The 23,833-nt window shown below is 34.7% G+C and overlaps 1 protein-coding gene across 3 annotated transcripts in view; it reads left to right on the top strand.

The window, feature by feature from the left end:
* The window catches only part of LOC116345843, a 75,653-nt gene that overhangs the window by 16,419 nt on the left and 35,401 nt on the right, over window positions 1-23,833 (top strand). For 2 of the 3 annotated variants that reach the window (XM_031775553.1, XM_031775554.1), the window contains exon 2: window positions 1,848-2,692. In XM_031775553.1, coding sequence (XP_031631413.1) covers window positions 2,460-2,692 — 233 coding nt within the window. In that variant the 5' untranslated portion in view covers window positions 1,848-2,459. Of the gene's footprint in view, window positions 1-1,479; window positions 1,560-1,847; window positions 2,693-23,833 lie in introns of those variants that run through there. The other variant, XM_031775555.1, reaches the window with a different exon arrangement.

Raw genomic sequence — 23,833 nt, forward strand, 5'->3', positions numbered from 1 at the left:
TCAACGCTGAAGAAAAAAAAAACCAAACAAATTTCACCATTTTTGATTTATGAAGAGAGTATTTAATAGTGTTAAGTGAACATTTTGCCAGCCATAAACAAAAGAAGATCATGGTGATGATGCATCTGTGAAAGCTTAACGAATGTTTGAATCCCATTGAGTCATCGAATGATTTTCATCGGAAACAATATAAATAATAATCAACACGGTGTCGCTTTTAACGTGCAAAATTTTCCAAACAAAACGAAGATAGAGACAGATACAAAAAAAATCAGAGAAGGAGAACGAACGACATTAAATAGATAGCCGCGTCGTAACTACACTTAAAGAGTTAAACGAGAAAAGAGAGAAAAAAACGAGAGCTCAATGCTGATATCATTATTTTAGCATAGGCCATGTATCGCATTAATGAATATTTAGCCCCAATTTTCGACACGTACTACACGCGAACTGGTTGACCAACCAAATTACCGTCGCTCTCCTCTTCGATTCGGTGTGTCGATTCGGTGCATGTGTGTGTGTGTGTGCATATTTATGGATTTCAATACTTGTCTTTCTCTCACTCTTTCTCGATGCCACTGGACGCCAAATGTCAGTCATCATGTCATAAATAACGACAATTTTTAATACCGTCCATCGAAAGGGGAGTAAAATAAAGAGAAAAAAAAAAAACACATACTAAAGCAGATAATTTAATGTCGCTTTGTTTTTGTAATTTTAATGACAGTCACTAATTTTGGGTCCAATTATTTATTTGTATATTGATGTTTGCGATTTCGGACAAAAATGCGATCTGGTTTCAAGTTCGAGATAACCATTGACAACGACACAAACGACGTTGTATTAAAGCATCATTGTTTTGTTATAAAAACGAAATGTTTGCCATGGAAATTATAGTTTTTAAACAACAATCAATGACCATAAGTTTCATTAGTGTTCTCAAGTTCGATTGATGCCGCTAAACAACCAAGACCGATTGAACTCTGATCGACACCTGATCTTCCCGGCTTCGATTCGGTCAGATTCAGTGTCAATCGATGTACTGTAAATTTATGTACTCTTTGGTATCACAAAAATTAAAAAAAAAACAACAATTGCAATTAATTTTTAAAAAAAGGTGGGAGCGACCGAAGGAAAGAAAATTTGACCCAAAATTATCGATTAGAAGATATGCTAACACAATTAAAATGTTATGTTTCGATTAATTTATTTCGAAGGACATGAAAGCAAATGAGCATTGGCATTGCATTTGATGCGCCCCATCAAAGTTAATTTTTTGATGAAATCATATTTGATTTGATTTGACGCGACCCATGTCATAAAATTGAATGAAACCATAATTCACATCATCAAATACTGTGCGCAGCGTCTATTAAACGTCAAAACTTTGTATACAAAACATCAACATATTACCTTGACAGATGCACTTGTGATGCTGTTGACACAGCCAATTGGCGCTTTCTGTGTAGGATATATCAATAATTAATCATTTTTGTAACCAAAAAACGCTTCAAACTGGTTGTATGTTAACACAAAACAGAGCAAATGATATCATCTCGGTAAATTGTTTGTTTTGTTTGATTTTCATTGGATCATTTTACGTGCTTTTTTGTCGCATGTTTATCTGAACAATTTGCTTAGGTCAAATTGCTTGTTACAGCACACAATTTATAGTTCGAAAATGGTCAAAATAAAGTGGAAGTCACATCGAAATGGAAGGATTTTTTCTTTTCATTTTTTTTTCATTGACATTGCAAATACGCTCGTCGCACGTTTACATATTTCGTAAAATTAATAAACAAAAATTTACTAACTCTATTGAATTTTTTTTTTCATTTTTAAAACAGCTCACGCGACAAATAAACAAACAACTCTCAAAGCAAGACACGTATAAATCGAAATTAATTGCATGACAAAACGAACAAAAGACAACAGAGTCAAATCAAAAGAGTGTGTGGTCCAGTGTGGAAAATATAGCGACGTACGGGAACGACGGAAAGAGAGGGAGTGACAGCGGGAAAAAAACGAGAGTAAATCATTATAACGTTTCAAGAGGTGTGAAAGTGAAGGTTTCCTGTTCGTAATTCCAATAAAAAAAACACAGACATTGTCGATCGAGAGAGTTTAAGAAACATCCATCGAAATAATCAAAAACGTAACTATTTCGAAAATAAACGCGTACAAATCGAAATATAAATTAATAGCAATAACACAACGACAAAAAGACACACAAAAAAAAACGATTCGTAAATATCAACTGAATTGAAAGAAGAAAAAAAAAACAGTAAAAAGAGAGAAACGAAAAAAGAACATAGCTTGAGAGCTAAACAAAGCAAACAAAGCACCCAGATTAAACAAATCGTCGTAATAATCGACATCCAATAAATAATCAAATAAATTGAAAATTCGCCGGGGCGATATCGGGAAATAGTGTTTCGCGCGCCTTTGCTTAAGCAAAGATGAAGGCCTTAATGGCCATCGGTTTGTTTGTGTGTGTATGGTTTTGTGCATTTCATAGTAGTGTATTTGTGGTCTGCACGCCACCAGTTCGACCGGGCACATCGGGCAATCCATCACCGAGATTGCCACGAACCAGCGCTAGTCAATTATCACAGCTAAACAATGGCACCGGCACGAAATCACCATCCACACGAAACGCTCAAATTCAACGCAATGGAAATTTACGCATCAGGTAAGATTAATGCAAATTATAAGCGAACACCTCTAGCCAAATCGGAACAAAAGCAAAAAACACAAATTGACCACTTGATGATGGTGGCCAGTATCGATTGAATTTCGATCGTTGTTTATCATTATTATGATTTTTAATGAAATCCATATTGGCTTTGATGATTATTATTGGCATTAGTAGTAGTATATAATTATTGCCTTCGGAAGTTTTAAATGACTACATCTTTTTTGATTCACTTTTTTTTTTTCTCTTTTCACAAAACAATAATCACGCCTATTAAAAATTTCGATATAAAATGGAGTGAAGAGAGATACATTGTACTCGTTGTGAACTTGGTGTTTCAATACATTGAAAAAAGAGCCTTTTCACACTCATTTTAAATTACACATTATTTTCCCTTCTTAACTCTTTAAATCAAATCACTTTCATGTATGATTAGTTTCTTCATCCAAAAATTTGCTTCCGGTCATCGTTTTTTTTTTTAGTTGATTCATACAGATTATTTCAAGGATCTTTGTGAAGCATTGAAATTGTAATGAGTTTCATATGGATTTTTGTTTTTACATTCATTTTGGTGCCATTTTACATCTAAATTTCTGATTCGGTCTTTTGTTTGCTAATAGCATTCGCGTTGAACGTTTAAAATCTTTTGGTAATTCAACAAAAAAAAAAGATAGATAGATTCTACAAAGAATTGATTCCATATCAACGAAAAAACCACAAAATGTGATTTCTTTTGTGATTTTTATTGTCTTCTTGGCTGTTGTTGTTTTCAAAATAGTGATATGTGTATACTGTACGACATCCCAAATGCAAAATTACAATAATCAATGGTAATTCACACACATGAGTAAAAAAAGAACCATATGTGCAGGTATTATGTTATTTAATTTCAATTGAAGGAGAGCAAACAAACAACGAACAAAAAAAATGCATATTTGCTAAACAAAACGTACTAGAGATATATATCTAGAAATGCATGAGTAAGAAAAACCAATATTCGAAATGCACTGTGTACAGCAGAATCGTATGTATGTATATGAGTGACTGCATCAAAAGTGTATGTCATTTGTATGTTGCGGTGAACTCGTTTCGCACCAAAATTAGAGAGATAATTTGAATTTAAAAGAAAAAAAAAACATTGTTGCGTTTTTGGGCTTCTGGCTCCCCTTTCACTATTTGTTTTATAAACAAAAAAAAATGTTTGTTGTCTTCTCTCATTGGGTCCGTTCGATATTGCCCTGTCTCTCACTTTTAATGTCATGCACAACACGCGCACGACAAATTATACCAACAACCCGCAAACAATATATCGGGCACATTTACAGAATGAACAAAAAAAAAATTGTGCCCAAACACAATACCACTCGAATTTGATTTGTAACGGCTTTGGTGAATGCTAATTTCATTTTTTTTTCTTGTTCGTCTCTGTCTTGGAGTTCGGCATATATTTATTTGCCTGCATTTTGGGTATTTATTGATTGTAATTGTAACCTGTGTATAATATAATTAAAAAAATTGATTTATTGCGTAGGTATTATTATTGTTTGCCGCATACTCCATTGCGACACCGTACACGCTCAGACCAAGACAAGATATTTGATAGATAAAAAAAGACGGGCAAATAGCAACAGTGAATGAAAAAAATACACACAGAACAATACCCAGATCGGAAAAGATCATTTACTCAGACTGGAAACATTGTATACAGTAAATGCGAATGGAATAAACGAAAAAAATGCATACACAATGCACAAACGACCTTGAATGCTGCACTTAGTCAGTTCAATTTATATGCATATTACACATAGATTAAATGCAATCAAATTCGATCGCACTTTTAGAATTATACAGCGTTCACGAGGTTTTTTTTTGTTGCTTTTACTATTTTGCACACGTCTAGCAATATCTACCTTTTTTCTCTTCTTCTCTCTTACTCCATCTATCCTCTCTTGCATTTTGTGGTCGATGTCTTTTCCGTTCTATCATTTTCTCTGTCACACGGCTCTTCCATTGTCTTACTTCTCGTTCTATTTCCTAGAATCTAGTGCCTCTTTTCTCGATTTTCATCACATTTCACGTAATATTTTCCTCTCACTCTCTTTCTCTATCTGCTTCTGTCACTCTCTTTTTCTATTACGTGAATCGTTTCAAATAGGAACAGAATCAAAAGAAGGAGAACGCGTGGTTTTCGGTTTTTTTTTTATATTCATCGTAAACGCGTTTATAGTTACACACTTTTCGATCATACATATAATATCCGCAATAATTTTGCAAGAAACGGGCGATAAAATCGATATTAAATTCGCAATGTTTTTTTTTGTTTCTATTTCTATCTGTTGCTAATTGTGAATTGATTTCTATTTGTCTGTTATTATCTTATGCAATTTTGTTGTTCGGTCACAGTGCAGCAGACTTTGAGTGTGAAGGCAATGCGAAATCGATACGTTACATTCATTATCATAATTTACATTGGTAATCGATAATAGTAGTCATTGAACGATTTGTTTCCAATCATTTATTTCCATTAAATCGAATTCATATCGATTTCATCTCAATGCAATTTCAACATTTGCGATCGTAATCAACAACGCATTGAAATTCAGCTGAATCATATCGAAGAAACCCCGATAGAAATCAATTGTCAATAATGCACAACAAACTTAAAAAAAATCGAAATTAAAACAATTGAATTCAACGAATTTAGAAACAAAGCGAACGAATTGAATCAATTTAAAAGTCGAAAATTATAAATTAAATCGAAATTAAAAGAATAAAATTCGAATCGAATTTCAACATCAAAAAAATGGCGGAAAAAACCTTGGATTATTATGAATAATAATAATAATATGAATGAAATGCAAACAGAAAAATAATGGAATTACATTATCACATAGTTCATCGGGCTCGAAGAGCCGAAAATTCGTGTGCTTTTTTTTCTCCTCTGCGTCGATCGAACAACAACAACAAAAAATAAAATCGGGGTCGAACAAAGCTCAGCGCACACAGAATTGGCACATTGGCACACCAAGAGTGTTTCAAATTGAACAGAATCAAAGCAAATAAGAAACGAAGGAATACGAAAAAAAAAATCTCACATACAAAATCAAAATAAAATGCATTGTAAAAATAATTTTCGCTATTGTTTTTCGGTTTAAAGCAGCGTTTGGAAAAATTGACGCCAGCATAACGATATTTGTGGGCTGAAAAATACAAGTTTCAACGCTCGCTCTCGCTCCTTTACCATTTGTTTTTATGACAAACCAAGTCCAGTAGATGTTCTATGATTGCCAATACGATTCGATATGCATGTATGGGCTGTGTGCGAATGGGCGCACACGCTCGCTCAAGCTCGCAAATCGAACGTTATCTGATTATAATCGAAGAAAAATAATAATATTGTTTTGTTTGCATAATAACTCATTTCGCATACGCATCGAAATTGAACCGAAAACCAACTAAACCACATTCAACAACAATTCCACTCTTTATAGATATATCTTTAAAACAAATTGTCTTGGCTCATTTCAGTCGTTTAAAAACTGCCGATCGCCATTTGAGGCGATCACCAGTTTTTATTTGCATTCTCTCTTCCCGTCTTGCTTGCTCTTTCTTTTGCTCCATCGTTCTCTTCGGATTGGCGAGAGATCTAATTCCATCACGAAATAAATTATGTGACTTTAAAGACATAACAGAAAAAAATCTTCCGCAAAGTTTTGCATGGAGCTTTGTTACTTTTGTGTTGTTATGTTTTTTTTTTCCTTTGAGCGAACATCTTATTCGCGCGGAGATTTAATGCAGCTGGCATGCTTAGAATTCAAATTTAACACAAAAAAATAAGCAAATGAGAAAGAGAGAGAAAATTAATAACAACGCCAACAATTGAAGCACATGAAAAAAGTACAAAGTTTTGTATAAAAATTTTGTATTTACATGTAATGCGACGGTTCGATATCATGAATTTTTCGAACTCCCCATGTGCAATTATGAATATAAAAATACAGTCGACGAAAAAGAAGAAAAACGAGCAATTGTAAAGACAAAAACTCCGATATTCGTTGGGTTATAATTGAATTAGACGAATTTCGAGAGTTGAAAACAATTGATTTAGGAGCCTATTCAATGCACACATTTCTATCAATTGAAACCGATGCACAAAAAAAAAGAATCGAAAACTGAAGGGAAAAGCAGCGGCAGCAATTGAGAGTGCGATCATTTGGATAGTGAGTGTGTGCGCGCACACCATTGTTTCTATTCAACAACGAATAAAAAAAATGTTGAAATATATATCAAAAGTATAGATCTTGATTATGTGAGCACAGCGTTTAATGTGCACATACTACATACTTTGGTATATTTCCAGAAGGAAAACAAGAAATGGGGCCTCGAAAACAAGAATAATATATATCGAAAAATTTGCACGTTTTTATTATAACACAAGAGAGTCGGGCAGGCAAGCAAGCATTATGCAGTTACGTGTTATGATATCAACAAGTCATATTAATAGACTTGCAAGAGCTCGTTCACTTGGTTCGTTCATTCGAATCGCGTACAATTGGATTCGGAGGGAGGGCGCGCTCGTTGATCATTTCGATATCTACATATATCAACAGCAAACCGCATAAGCATGTATGCCGAAATAACATGCACCCGAATAAACGATCTTCAATGCTCCATACACACATTTCTTTCTTTTTGATCTGTGTGACGTTTTTCTCACCGATCACTTTTTCTTTGCAAACACTCGCTCTCGCTCTCTCTCTCTATTCAAAATCTCTGGTCCATTCATTCATTGATTCATTCATTCAATTTGGAATCTCGCGTTCTCTGTATTCCACATTCTCTCTTTGTATTTTTATATATTTAATTCACGCGCCGTGTGTGCGACTTCTGTAGCTGTTCCATGTACCCGAAATACACTTTTATTATTATTTATTTTCTTCTGTTTTGTTGTCATCATTGTGCTGCCATTTTAAACATAATTTTTTTTTTCTCTTCATCGTTTCTTTTGTATCGACGACATTGATCGGCCGAATATTATATTATTTCGAATGGAAGTCGGTCGGTTGGTCGGATCGATCGCGATTTTTTTTTGTGTGCGCTTTATTCATTCCTTTTCTTTTTCGATTAGCTCATAATGGTAATGCAAATAATTTGAAAATTGATTGTATTTGATTATTGTAGAAAAACCGATTGATGAAGTGGATAACGTTGTACGTGATCACCATTATTGCCTGTCATGTTGTCGTAATAACCAATTTCATTTTACGTCATTTTCAGTTTTATGCATGTTGGTCGCCTTTTTTTTATTTCATTCGTTGGTTCGTTTGTCTATTTTACTTCTTGTTCACGGTGAATCTCGATTTTTTGATTTACTCTTATCGCAAAATACAACCCATAATTCACAGTTTCATTAACGTTTCTTTTCTTTAACACACTGTGGCAGAACACTTAAAAGCTCAACATCTTTGGCATTTTAACGATATCACCATGAATTTAGTGGATTTTTTTTCCATCAATTAAGAGACACTTTTATGAGCATCCAATTTAGTTTGAGTTATTTATTGACCTCGTTTTCGGTGCGTCTTTGGTATTATTCAATTTAAGAAGACTTTTACTTTTACGAGAAACACAAATAAAAAACATAGCGCCATTTGTAATCATATCAACAACATTTTAATACTCAAACATCGACTCTTCATTCATGAACTCAACATACACATTTTCGGAGCAATTCTACGTTATTTTCGAGCTAGTGGTACCACTGGGACCATATGAAAGAAAGTATGTTGTGAACCAATGATTTTCTGAAGTTCAAGTGGGCGGGGGTGTAAATCGCGCAAATCGGAAGAGAGTAATCAGAGAAAACTTGAAGATTTAATTTGAAAAGTGCATAACAAAAAAGGTCTTCACTTTCCAAAATCTCATTGTATCAAGTACCAAAAAAAAGTAGAACAAAAACCTTACCGGAATGAATTTTTGAAACTAGTATTCATGGTTGAATAGATTTTTCCGCGAAGAAAAATGGCGATCGAATACTTGAGTGATTTGAAAAGGCTTAAGTGTAACATTCAGACTTCAGAGTGAGAATAAATTTTTGTGGCTATATTTTTTAATCCTTAAAAAATCATTCATAGATCAGAGCTGGTTTGGATGAAGTTGACTTATTATTCTTACCTATTTCTAAATGTACCCTAATCTGCTGAACTATCTAAACTTTTTTCCACATGAGAATTGGACTTTCTATGGATTAATAATTATTGAACTTTAATTCGAATGCGCTCACTGTGATCTTAGGCGTGCACTGCCAGTTCAATGAAGAAAGTATGGATTTATCGCCGTTTGGTGCCAAAGCGATATATAATGAACAGAAATTTCGACGGCATTAGATCATATCACCTAATTATAAATGAAATGCTGTGCATTGCAACAGCGCCAAAACCAGCATGAACTCAAACGAAAACCAACCGGGAAAAAAGTAATAAACCGAAAAATTCGGAAATAAATCCAACAAAACAAATGTCGACTGCAGCAAAAACTGTAGCAAAACTTGCATAAAATGATTGAATTAAATGTCGAAAAGGGCGAGCAAAAGTAATAGATTAGAAATAACATAGCCGTTGCATATTTGAATGTTGAATTTGTGTAAAAAAAAGCAACAACACCATGTGCCACAGAGAAAATCATGCGATTAAATAACTGTAAGCATATACAATAAAAGACGGCGTTGTAACCACATAGAATGTTTCGCTACAGTTTGTTGCTTGTTTCGGCTGAATGTTTTGAATGATTGGAATTTGAAGCGACTGAAATTATTTTAATTAGCAAAAAATACATACACACACCAAATGTTTGATGATCGTTGACCAGTTATTGGAATTTCAATGCAACATGTTGGATAAGGTTCTATTATTAAATATGTATATATCAGGTGGCATAAAGCCAACAACAACAAAACTAGGTCTGTGCGATGGAAAGTGAATTTTGCGCTCAAGAGGCTGAAAAAAAAAACAAAGCATATATCGGCTAGTCGATTTAGCAGCCAATCATTTTGATTTGTGCACCATTTTTTTCGCTCTCTTTCTGTTCTCTGCACATTTTACTTCTTTTGTTTCGGCAGCCTTAATCATTTTTTTTTCTTGTTGTTGTTTATTGTTGTTGGTGCTTGTCGGTCTTGAACGGTCCGATTTTCGTCTAAAGTTTTCAGTTTGCATTCGATTTATTTGTACAAATGCAAAAATTGCCATTGTCTCTGCCGTATATGAGCGCATGTAGCTGATGTGCGAGTGTGTGTATGCGATCAATCGATCGGTCTGCTGGTCGGTAGGCTCATTTTGTGCTCTTTACACACACACGTGAGCGAGTGAGCGCGCGCGTACAAACAAGCGCTCTGTCTTGGTGGTACGCGCACATGGAAATAGCACCGGTTTTTTGACTTTATCGCAATGCGGACCATGTAAATTTTTTAGATTGAATTTAATTCTAAATGCCAAATGCGAACAATAATCGAGCAATTTCTACTATTCCAACGGAAAATTCGAAACGTTCAAACAAAATAATAATGCTGTAATAGCGGTCGATTGGTCCATTTTTATATGCTGCTGTTACCACGGCTGCTGCTGTTGTTATACTCGATTATTGTTGCACTGAATAGAAAAGGAAAAAAAAAATATCAAATCAACACGATCGTTGGGCTTGCATCGCGATTCGTGTTTGCTAAAATAACAAAATGATTTTTTTTCTTGCTATGGCAATTGCTGCCATTATTTCCGCCAATTTGTTTGAATGTGTGATTCCGTCTCGTTCATCGCGACGCTTTCAAATGCGACTCTTTTTTTCGCATCGATTTCATTATTTTACGTCTTCTTTTGCCGACTTCTTTGTGGTATGCAACATTGTCGCACTTATTGTTACACACACTCACATCCCGAGAGAGAAAGAGAAATAGAAGGAGTGAGACAGAGACTCCGGTGCATACATTTTGATAATTGCCCATAAATTTACACCGAATGGACGTTAAAAAAAACACACAACCAATTTTCGCCGCATTTATTTTAACAAATCGAAAAATGCAATTGATTTACACACACACGCATACACCACAGGCCAAAACCGATAAAAAAAGCCTCATATGCAATGAATAATAATAATAATAAAGCCATGAATTTCATCAATTTATACCAAATGTGAATTTACTATAAAAGATAGTGAGAGTGCGGCAAACTCATTTCGTTCGATATATTTCTTCCGACTTCCATATGCGTGCGAGTAAATGCTACAATTTTTGAGTGAATATGTTACGCAATTCAATATAATGTCAAATGCGACTGCAAAAGCGCGTAAGTCTCCGTGGTGAACATGTGCGTTTTGCTGTGCAAGCAGCACGCTCTCTACGTGAACCACTCATCAGCTTTCCATTATTTGAAAAGAATAACTATTTAATTGAAATTTATACTTTTTTTTGCTGTTGTTGTTGTTGCGGTAGCTTTTTTTTTCTTCTTTTTCGGTACACTTATCTACAAGTTTATTTATGGGATGTATTTATGTGCGCCATATGTATCGAAATATCATTTCGATCGAAACTTTATTATTATTGATAGTATGGTATATTCAATGCAATTGGCTGACGTGCGTGCAAATATCGCCGCACTAACAGTGCTTACACACTCCACACGACGAATCGATTATCATTTTTGTCGATCGATGATTGTTTCTCATTTCTCCATCTGTCTCTATGCTTGCATTCGACAAACCAGGAAAAATCGAATAGTGAGGGCGCGCGATATAATTATTTTCAATAAAATGCTTCTCTCTTTTTTTTTTCAAAAAAGCAGCTCTCTGTTTTCTTCTCTGTTACTTTTTTGACTTACATAAAAGGAATTATCAGTAACTAAATAGTCATAATTGAAAATGGAGTGAAACGTTGTACAAAAGAAAATACAAATGGCACACGATTATCGATCCAAATACAACGTTTCGATGACAGATCAATATTATAAACATATTCCATACAAATCGATCGACATAGTCGACGAAAGCGGGCGATACAGATTCGATTATTTACAATGAGGGTCAAAAGTTCGAATACATCCAGGATCGGACAAAATGTTGCGAGTTTATTCTGGTTGAAGCGTGGGTTGAAACATACAATCGACGTGCCAAAATTCACTTGGATCTTGTGGGTGGCATAAAATTTTCTCCCCTTTTTACGACGGAGTATATAAACTTTTGACCCCAAGTGTAATGCAAACGATAATTCCATTCTTTTTTTGTATTTCCTTTGAAATACCTGTCATTTATTTAAATTAATATCTTGAAAATAGATGATTTTACACAAAAAAAATACCGATGACTCTTTTTTTCGATCTATATTTTCTTTCTGGTGTATACGATGAGATCATGTATGTAACAAAATGCGATGATCAAAAGAAAAAGATGCAAATGAGATCGGTGTGCGGTATGTGTGTGTTCTGTTCCCATGTGCCATAATTTCACTCACGATATAAAGTTGATATATTTATGCCCACTCGTCGGCCATCATTTATTCTTTCATCGTCTGTATCGCATAGAAGTTAGTTCGCCATATGCAATGGCACCGTTCTGTGCATGCTCTATCTCTATTTGTGGCTTAAATTATGGGTCAGTGCTTACAGCTGATTCCGATTGGTAATAATAAAGAGAGAAAAAAGTACAAAATGAAAGACGAAAAAGAAAATGCAATGTTGTTCGATAATCATAATCACATAATCTGTGTGAACATTGTGAGGCTGTTGTGATGGCAGAGCTATTCAACTAAGACGACGGCAGTTTAAGTGGTTATGGGAGAATAATAGTTATTCGCGCATAATTTTCAAATCGCATTAATCGGTGAACACGTTTAAAAAAAATGGCTACATTAAGTACATGAATAATTACTATCAAAAGCTGTGCTTGCTACTTGTTGTCGTCCGTACACCACAAAAGATCTCTTCCATTTCAAGAGTTGTTTGTTTTCGTTTGTTGTGCTGTGTTTTTTTTCTTTATTGCTCTTAAATTCTTCATTCGGTCCAATCAACAATGTTTTCAAACTGCAATGACTTTGCTTTTATTTGTCGCGATTTGCGAGTGTGCGCACGGTGGCGCACATTTGTTACTTGCCGCTAGGAAATTCAATGATAATCGAAAATATATCTCGATGGGAAATTTTCAACAGTCGCTCCACATTCTTTCGCCGATATGTGAATTAGTGTGTGCGCAATTAAATCGAATGTTTTATTGAAGTATAAGTTTCATTTGTGTGAAAAATTCGTATCGGATTTTAATCATTAATAAAATTAAAATCGAGAGAGAGAGAGAGAGAGCAACGAGGAACAAAATAACTGAAGCTTGTTTATTAGTCCCTCAATAAATGAATAATAAAAAGCAATTATGTGTGTACGCATGCGATGTTTGCATCCAATTTTTCAACTCTATTAACGCTCGCTCTCGGCGACCGAATGAAAAAGAAGAAAAAAAACAACGATTGATTCGAAAATGTCGCGATTGGAAAATTTTCACCTTTCAAATGTGAAATAAAAGACATAAACCTTAATATTTATACGGAGCGACACGAACAAAATTGGGGCGACCAATTTTCCTCAGCTAATCGTACGATAACACAAATTCGTGATACAATTCGAGTTTTGGCAAATATACACAATCCAAACGGTTGTTTTTTTTTTTCTTAGCCAAATTTAGAGAGGCAAACGAGAGTTTTTGGCCCAGAATGTATATGCATGTGTGTTTGTGTGTGGTCGATGGAAAAAAATCCACTCATGTTTGGCACATAAAATGCTGAAACAAACAACAATATTTGCGATTGCAACATCGTCTTAGAATAGACCCACAAACAACAGCAACAACCCAAAAAAAAGAGTACCATACATTGTCGTTTTGTCTTTGGTTTTACGTTTGCTTTGCCATTTGTTGTTTTCAATCGATGCCAGTTTAGACAAACGATATATCATGGTATTTGGGCATCCATTGCCAGAGTAAAAAGTTTCGCATGTTGGCAAATGTGTGCACGATGAGGTTTGCACTGTTGGTCGATTGTGATTAGCCGCAACAATTTCAATTCACACTCTCTGTCTGCCGCTATGATGTAGCATAAACGTGAACGCTCGCACCATATATACCATTTAAATGGTTTCGGTGCTATAAAATACAAGGGAACAAAAAAAAAACGGCCAACAACATTAGAGCACTCATTCATACAAATATGGAGCAGAAATAATGGCAAACATCGTGTGTTTTGATGTCATTTTTTTCCGCATTCAACACATTCTTTTCGATGAGATGTTGTTTTTAAAACAAACAAATTCGTTCGTGGAAAATGGCGACATATTTCTTTCCATACACGCACATACAATATGTGTGCGTATTGATAAATCCCACATATGGTGAACGGCTGCATCGGCGACAACAACGACAAGTTACTAACTGATATCGAAACGATCATCATTAGAGATTTGACGAATTGTACGCGACTGCGTGATCAGGAAGAAGGAAACGACTATGAAAATGTTAAAAGCGCAAGCGCACACTTAGTGTATTTGTTTTACTCGATTGAACGCTTATTCACAAAGTTAACTTGCATCCAAGAATCATCGTCATCGTCGTCAAACAAAAGATTTCAATGCGACGCAACTCACTCCAATGCGAATATGAGCAATTTTTTTGCTTTTTATTTGACTTGAACTTATTTTGTCTCATCTTAAGTCATCGTTGTTTGTTTGGTTTCTGTTTTTGTTATTCGTCTTAAGAGATCAAGATTTAAATTTATTGCCATTGTTTGTGTGTTGTGTGTGTGTTTGGTTTTTTTGCGGTTTATTTTGCTTCCGCTGTGTGGCGTCGCGTGATTTACAATAGGTCAACTTCACGGTATTTATTTACTCTGCAATTCGAGAAATTAAATGCTACCATAACCGATTGTCTTTGGTTCTCATTCATTGGAAACGTGACGTTTGGCTCAATGCGGCTCGCGATGGCAAGGAATTTGATTAATGCCATTGATACGATGTTCACGATCGATGGCTTTTTTCGTTCTCTTTCTCGGTAAAACAATGGGCACCCAGAAAAACACAAACACATCTTTTATTTTCCACGATTGACTATCACCTTGGTACTCAATTGTTCAATGGCAAGCATCCTTGACAATCGCATTCAGTGTGATTTTTTGTTTTGTTTTTGTTTGTAAATTTTGTGATGATGTCACATTCAATTTTCATGTTCCCAACCAGAAAAATGTCGATGTGTTGTAATTGAAGCGCGCGATCGTAATTTCGCTTTATTTGAAAAGTAATCATCTTTCTTTGTCAAATGAAGCAAATAAAATTGAAATTCAGCTACCAATTCAGTTAGAAACAATAGCGGACCCGATTAAGCGAGAAAGACATGCGTAGCAACACACACAAAACCAATCAATATTGGTCGGTATTTTGAAAAGAAAAATAAAAACAAATAATACCAAGCGAAAAGAGAGAGAGAGCGAGAGAGAGAGAGAGAGAGAGAACTCGCCGTCATAACGAGTTTAATTCGACTTTATTATAGTGAAATTTCCTATTTGCTTAGCTATTACGTCTTCTGCTCTCACAACTCATCGAAATGAATAAAGAGACCGAGAGTGCGCTCGTCCGCTCATTTTGTGAGTAAATTTGTGGTCGGCATAACGTGAATGTACGTATGGTAGACACATTTAATGATTATAATCAATTTTTATATTGTTTCTTTTATCAATAGAGTGTGTGTGCGTTTACTTTATGCGCTTCATCAGCCGCTCTATGATGATGTTGTTGTTGTTTGGCGATTGATATGTTTTCATCGTGGTCGTTGTCTTCGCCATTCATCGATCGATGAAGTGTGTATATTGTGACAAATGCCTCATTTGCTTGCCAATTCATGGAACGAAAGGAAAAAAAACAACCATTAATAGGCATCATCAAACCCATTTGGTTAAACATATATAAAGCACACTATTTTGCTTAAACAGTCTCTGTGTGTGTATGTTTCATTTTCGTCTTCGCTCTTTTGCATTTGATTGCATTCGCCTTTCTATTCAATATTATATTTCTTCTTGTTTCAACGCATGCAAACACACACTAATTTTTTCTTCTTCTCTAGCTTTTTCTTCAAATTAATTAACGTTCCATCGGTGCATGGTTCGCGAAATAATATGCGAAAATGCAGTATGTGTGTACGCGAACAATGTGTACTGTATGAGTGTGTTTTATTGGGTCCGATGATTTGATATGAATCGTAAATCGAATATCCGTTTTAGTCTATTTATTCAATGATGCGTTAATATGCATAGGTGCGCGAGTGCGCGCCTCTTTCAAGTTTCATTTTTGCGCACACAATTTCTTTCGTCGGACCGGATCGAAGATCATACATTAATAGAAAATAAAGAGTCTTACGCCAGTAAGACGAACTTTTCCGTACGGTGGTCGATGAATCTTTCGATTGCATGCTTTTCATACAAAAATTCACATTTTCACTAATTTCGCGCCAAAAAAAAACCAAAAACACATTTTTTTCTGTGTTAGACATAAGATATCACTTTTGGAAGAAACTTGAAATTTTTTTCACAGGCTGCACTTCAGACATCAAACTTTACCCGATCATTAGATGTCGCAATCTCCAATTCTTCTCCAAAACTTCGCAATCTCCAAAATGTTGACCCATTGCAATACTATTCCCATACACACTAGGTGTGTGCAGCAAAGTAAATATACATAGTATGGGCACTGGCATAGCATATACCTCAGCTACATAGAGAGTACTGTACTTATTGTGATTTGTTGTTCGCTATAAAAATTCAAATGAAATAATTGTCGACGAGAGTGTACGATACTCGCCATTCAGTTGGTACGAAATGATCTGATGCACTTGTTGTAAAAAAAAAGATGAAATATAGATGTGAATCGCAACAATTATAATCAACGATGCCTGATGATGATGATGATGATGAAGATAATGTTGCGTATAATAATCTTTCACTTGAAGAAGATGAAAAAAAAACCAACAACACTTGAATATAATGTATAATTTATTGTTGAACTCGCAATTTTAACAAACGCCAATGCAAGCGTACAAGTGTTGTTACCTCTTCACTTAATAAATTGAACGAGTTTATATGATTATCTCGGTGTACTTTATTTTAATGTATACCGTTTTGTTTTTGAGTGTGAGAATTTACGCTTTACGGTATATTAACCCTGTCCCCGCTGTGTCTCACTGTCGTCTCTCCGTTTTTAAATTCAATGTGTGTTTTCGTTACTCGACAACACCGATCGACCAAAATGATAATCGGTTGACGACACTTTTTCATCGCTCATTTTTTTTTCATCCAAAAATTTTCGACAACAAATTTATAAAATTATTCACATAAAATCGTTGCTATTATTGCATACTCGATGAATCTTCATTGTCAGCACCAACGCAAATCCATAATCTTTTTTATCACCCAATCATTTTCATATCTATCATAAATTTATTGCATTTCTAATATGTTTTTTCCAATAATTTCGTTGTCTTTTTTCTATTTATAAATTTTTTGTTGGCTCTACACTGTACATATTAAATGTTGTAAATTGTGCCATTTATCCGTCTCAATGTGTCATTCATGTGTGTGTGTGTGTGATGTCATTTGGCATTTAAAATACGAAAAAGAAAGTATAACCAAAAAATGAGAGAAAAGAAACAGAAACGGCGATTGAACTGAAAATGAAATGGCAAACTCTATATATAAACTGTATAATGAATTTATATGCAAGATAAACATGTAAATGATATTAGACCTGGTTTAGCGTGGATTATATTCGTTATTTTGACGAAAAGAGTGAAGCATACACGATAGAGAAATGGTTGTCTTTTTGTCTAGCATTTCATGTGGTTTCCGAACTGACCGATGTGTGCTTGTGTTTTTTTTCCGGCGATTTATCACCGTGATGTTTTTATGATTCGTTAAACAATGTCTTTATTAACCAAATGCGATATATTTTCCTGCTTATTTTCATAAGCTTTGCATACAGTGAACATCAAATATTCAATATTGGATTGACGGTTTTTTTTTTTCTTCTCTCTTCGAATGTATGCAATGAACTACTAATTAATACACTAATTGGAGATCATTACCACACCGGCAAAATGAAACACAAAAAACAAACGTTTGCAAATGATTTCCTGTGTGCACACACCAGGTATTGATGCAGCCCATAAACTTTCTTCTAATCAGTCGGAAATAGTGTGTCTCTGTATTGTCTGTGTGCAATATGTGTGTGAGAGAGAAATGATGACTGGATGATCTATGTTTTAATACTTTGCAACCTGCTCTGGTCTTAGTATCCCTTTCTCGTTCTGTTTTCGTTATTAAAATGCCAAAATTTGCATATTTCCGATATAAATAATCGCGTTAAATTGAACAAATTAGACGATGTGCACCGGCTGGTGATCGCACTCTCTCGTTCAGCTCATCATGCTTTCTATTAATGTACACATTTAATAATTAAAAACCAACGGATTAGTACAATGCGAAGAGAATCATCGATGGAACTGTTGTATGGTGTACGGAAACCATACACACATATTGTAGAAAACATGATTTATGGATAATTGCAAAGAATTAAATGGTTTTATGGACACGATAAGGAAAAAAATATATGTATATTTTTTTCTCTATCTTTTTTAACTCGATTAAATTTAATAAAATATTAAACTCGCACACTGGATTTGGAAGTGGCTGAACCACCATAACGAGCATTGTGCACACTCTTACATTCAAATGCATACTCAAATCACCGCGTCAAATTAATTAAAGCCACTTTTCACGTTTTATAATTAATACAATTTTAGAAAAGTAATTTTATTTTAAGATCGGCTTTTTTTCTTTCTTTCAATTAATTATAGAGTTGGTGTGCACCATTTTTTTTCGATCGAAAGGTTTTTTTTTTCGTTGAAATATATGTGAAAATTCAGTCAGACTCATTAATTTAACACCAGAACCAGTGTAGCACACATGAACTCTACAAACTATTTTTCGTAGATCTCTGGCTTAAGCACGCAAGAAGAAGAGGCAAGACAGAGGCGGTTAGATAAAATATGAAATAGAAAAATACAGATAAAAATAGAATCAACGACTACAAAAACGTTGCAAATATAGTCACTGGAAATTTATAGAGTTGCTGCCAAAGAATAATATGTTAAAGAGTATGTAGAGTATCAGTTGGGCACCGAATATTTTAATTGGAGTTTTTTTTCGTATGCCCTAAATCGATTTAAAAAAAGCATTTGTTTTTGTTCACTTGGCGTTAAAATCGATTTAAAACGGTTACTTTCCGAGTTGGAGATCACATTTTTTTTTCTAAACCGTCAAGCAGTGACGCCGATTAATTCTAAATCGATCGATTTTTTTTAACGCTCACTCAATGCCTAATTCAATCGATTAATGCATTGATATATATTCAATGTGATGGATAAATGTTACCTGCTTTCTATAACGACAAGTTGCATGCAACATTCTGACAAACAAAACAGTCACTCTTTTTCTCTTTTTTTCGGTGGCATACGTGTCGATATGCAAAGTCGTTTCATGCATGAGAATTAATAAAATTATTCAACACATGCTGAACGTGAATAGAATTGGCTCGCGATTGATTGAACCCTAGGGCAATTCAACAATGTTTCAAATGCAAAACAAGTGCCTCGGACACACACACATATATATATATATTCTAATTCGCTGTTGTCGCTGCTCTTTCGTCAACATTTTTTCGCCATGTGTTTTTTTTTTTTTTTCAATAAACAATTTAATTGAAGTTTTTCCAATAAAGCAACAGGGCGAGATGTATTGATTAGCTTTGTGCTGCTTGTTTTATTTTTTTAATGACATACGCGTCGTCTCTTCTCTCATTGCAAGGCAAGATTGCGCGTTTCGTTTGTTTCGCAAAACTGTCAATTTGTCATTGCATTCGCGATCGTTATAATTATTTTATCAAATGGAGAAGAGAGTGGCGGTGCGGTGACAGCGGTGCAATAGCAACAACAGCGAAACGTACGTCGAAAAAGTGTCGCAAAGAATATAGTATGTTATGTAATGGTTTCTCTTGTTGCTGAAAGAATGCAAAATTTTACTACATATGGAGTGAAAAGAGACGTTGAAAGAGAACAAGAGGCAGTGAAAAAAAATATAAATCTAGCGAAAAAAAAGGAATTCTTTCAATATTTTTAAAATGAGAAAAAAAGTTTTGAAATGCTTGAAGAAAATTGAAATTTTTTGATGAAAAAAAAACCGAAGTGTGCCAAGTATCAAATTGAAAAGTAACTCTCTCGAGACAATGCATTACACTTTATCGAAAAGAACGAGGGCGCAAGGCCAGAGCATAAGCATACAAAGTGCTTTTTTGTCTGTTCGTTCACTTGTTCTCGTTGTCACTTCGAAATGAAAAGGTTCTTAAGACGTTCTAGAACTAAAAACCATGTTTCATTGACACCGCACATGACACCGCCTTCCCAAACGTTTCAAACAGATTAATGTGAACGTTATAATGCGCGCATTTTGAACGACAACATGAAAAATAAAAATAAAAAATAATAATCTCTAATAGGTATTTAGCGCTTGATTGTGATCAATATGTGTATGCACATTGGTTGCATATTTACATTTCAGCTTTATTATTGGGACATAAATGATATTAATTATACGTTTATTTCAAATGATATCAATTTTTTTCTCTCTCTCCCCGCCTCACTCTCTACATTTTCATTCATTCGTTCAAAATTGGCGGTGCGATACAGTGATTGAAAGCGAGTTTTTCCACATACAGAGAGGAAAACTAAATCAAACGGTTTAATCGCATGCAGATTGAGTTAGTGGCCCGTATGTTGCCACGTTGTGGCCCGATGTCCATCGATCGCGCACAAGAAAAATGATCGTAAACAAAATACCAACAACAACAACAACAACACATCGAGTTCTATGTAATTATCTAGCTGCATTACCTTCTAACGAATAGTTGTTGTTCAACCGTTGTTGTTTTTTTTCCTTCAAAATTCAAACGATTTACTTGCACATTTTTATTTCTTGATATCATAATACGATACAATTTTTTTTGTTCGTTCGTTCGATCGATCGATCATCTGGTTCGACGACGAACGAAATAAAAAATAAAACTGCATGTAATGGGCTATTAGAAGGAGAGCACATCGATTTTTCGAATGCAAAAAAACACGCACACACACACACAAGCGATAGCATACATTTAATCGGTTCGCCAACGATATATTATAACGGATATTGCATATTGATGACGATTATTTTTGTTATTAGCCGCTAGCGTAGTTTTGCGATTTTGTCACCACACACCAGCAATCGCGATTCGATCGAATTGGTTTTGGTGTTGTTGTTGTTGTTATTGTGTTTTTTTTTTTTTTTGTGAATGGTATCGAATGCACTCTCTTTCTATTAATTTTTTTCAATGAACACGAAAATGAAAAAAAAATAACACACGAAGTGAATTGAAGCAACCGAAAACGAAAATAATACACAGAAGTTATTGAAAAACACCCAACAATTTAGTGGGCATATTTCGCAACGGTTCGTCGTTTCCAAATGAACGTGCGCGAGTGCTTTTGTTTTTAAACAACAACAAAACAGAGGTGAAATCAATTTGCGACAAACGTCATACCATGACTGGACACAGCGAGTGGCCAAAATCTTCTTACCGGATCCGATCGCAGCTGTGATTTAAAAAAAAAACGTCAATAATTCAATACAATATTCTATGTTGCAATTTCGGTCGGAAAATTTCAAACACAAAATCAAATAACAACGATCTTTTCACTCTCGATAGTATTTGTTTTTTTTTTTTACTTCGTGTATAAGCAAATCATAATTTTGAGATCTAGACCGATCAAAATCTCATTCTAACGCTTTGGGCCTTTTTCCTTTCTCGCAAAAAATGGTTGTTGAACACTTTAATTTGATTGGCTGCGTCTGTGCGATTTTTCGGCTTTTCGATTCGGTTCGACACATACGTCAGTCATGGCGGGTCTTTTGTTGCTATTGCTCGGTTACATGGGAACATTTTGGATGAAGCAAAAAAAAGTATAAACACCAAGAAAAGTTGGTTATTGTAATTTGCACATCGCAATCATAATTCTTTTGCATATAGCAGCCAAATTGTAATCAAGTACAAATGAGCAAGGCGATGGCTTAGTGACTGCGACTAACGTGAGAACGAACGTTTTTCTATGCTTTTATTCTCTCTTGCTTGCGCATTTCTACACACGAATATAAGAAAAGTGTTTTGTTTTTCACAAGCTGAGTTGCGGCTTTTTTCGCTTCAAATGAACTGTTTTCACGAGAATATGTGCTAGAGTTTTGTTATTGTAGTTTTTTTTTTGTCGACATCAAAATGGAAAATAGTCGACAAATGAGAAAAATGCAAGCGATCGATGTACAATTTAATTGAAATTAATTCACTTTTAATCAGTCAGTTTTGCATCGAATGCAAGCAAAATGGATCGATCTAAATGAATTACACACACATATGATTGTTGTTGGCTTTTTTATTATTATTTTCTTTGTATTACACATTGCGGTTACATTGCATCTATTAACATTTCTTTTGTTTTTCTTGCTGCATTTATTTCTGGCTACAAAGCGATTGCATTCAATGGGTTCGGTTTTCTATGATAGTGAACGAAAGAGAGAGAGAACAAGAAAGAGAACGAGAGAGCGAGAGAGAAAGATTCGCTTTTTTATCCACATTGATACACTTTGTTCGGAATGAATGATGATGAATATCGTTGAGATGAGAGAGTTTGGTCTCTGTCGTAAACAATTTCTTATGTCAATGCATAACAAGAAGAAAAAAACCACATTCAGAAATAAATAAATTCACTACCGCAATACGATTATGATTTTGAATGTGTGCTGTTGTTGATATGTAGTTTTTTTCATTTCGTTTCTCGTACATTCTCAGACGGTTGGTAATTTTCTTCGAATTGTACGTATCATGTGAATTTTGTGTTTTGTGTGTTTCATCTAATATGAGAGATGCGGTGTGTACCATCCAAATGATAGGTAATTACGAACAATAATAACTACGAAATGCACAGTAACCTCGATGCAATTAGAAACAAACGAAAAAAAAAATCATGAAGAAAAAAAGCACAAGCATAGACCGAGCGATGCATTGTGTGTTATTTTGCATTTGCTCGAACGAAAGCATGGCAGACGGTGAGCAAGAGAAGCTCAATAAGATAGCAAGATAAAGAGGTAGCGAGATCGAGAAAGAAATCTTCTTGCATTTCAATGAAGAAGAAAAAAACACACCAACAACAGCCAGAGTACAAGAGAGTTTTGTAACAATTTGTGCTCGCATCAATCGCCTCATTTCATGCTATTGCCCGACACAAACTCACAAATAAAAGAAGCCACAACAACAATCAATAGACACAACCAAAGTTATATATTTAATCAATATTTATGAAAACACGAATAATACGAATATGAGATATTCATTGAGCCAATGCAAAAATGGCAATTGGCAGAGAGAAAAGAGACTGAGATAGACATTGAGAACACATACACACGTACGAGGGGATGTAATAAGTAAATAGATCTTTTCATGGGTTCGATGGTAATCAGCGCTTGTTACTATGTCGAATCTAAATATCGAACGAATTTGCATCGGCACAGCACATATCGCGAATCGAAATCATTTCATTCCATTTTAATTATTCACAACAAAGCCCCACCTCCCCGTATAATTTGGCTTTTCGTTTTGCTCCAGATGTGATAACGATTCGGCGGAGGTGATCTTCATTACATTGCCACTGTTGGTTACGATAATGGTGCGAGGCACGTTTTTCTCGGTCGTTGATCATTCAATCATCTAACACGAGCCATGTTAGATTTTTATTGCTTTCGAACAAAACACCAAGGTTTTTATCATGCGGGTTTTTTCAGTTCATTTTCTATATTTTTGACATTTTTCTTCACTGTCATTTCGTAATTTTTTCTTTCTATTTTTCATAATTGTTTGTCATTTTACGCATTTTTGCTGGTTTTTTGCCATTTTTTCTAATTTTGTGCCATTTTTCTCGCTTTTTAGTAATCTTAAA

This window comes from Contarinia nasturtii, unplaced genomic scaffold, assembly GCF_009176525.2.
Source record: "Contarinia nasturtii isolate CC-2019 unplaced genomic scaffold, AAFC_CNas_1.1 Cnas_scaffold_1371, whole genome shotgun sequence".
Classification (NCBI taxonomy): Eukaryota; Metazoa; Arthropoda; class Insecta; order Diptera; family Cecidomyiidae; genus Contarinia; species Contarinia nasturtii.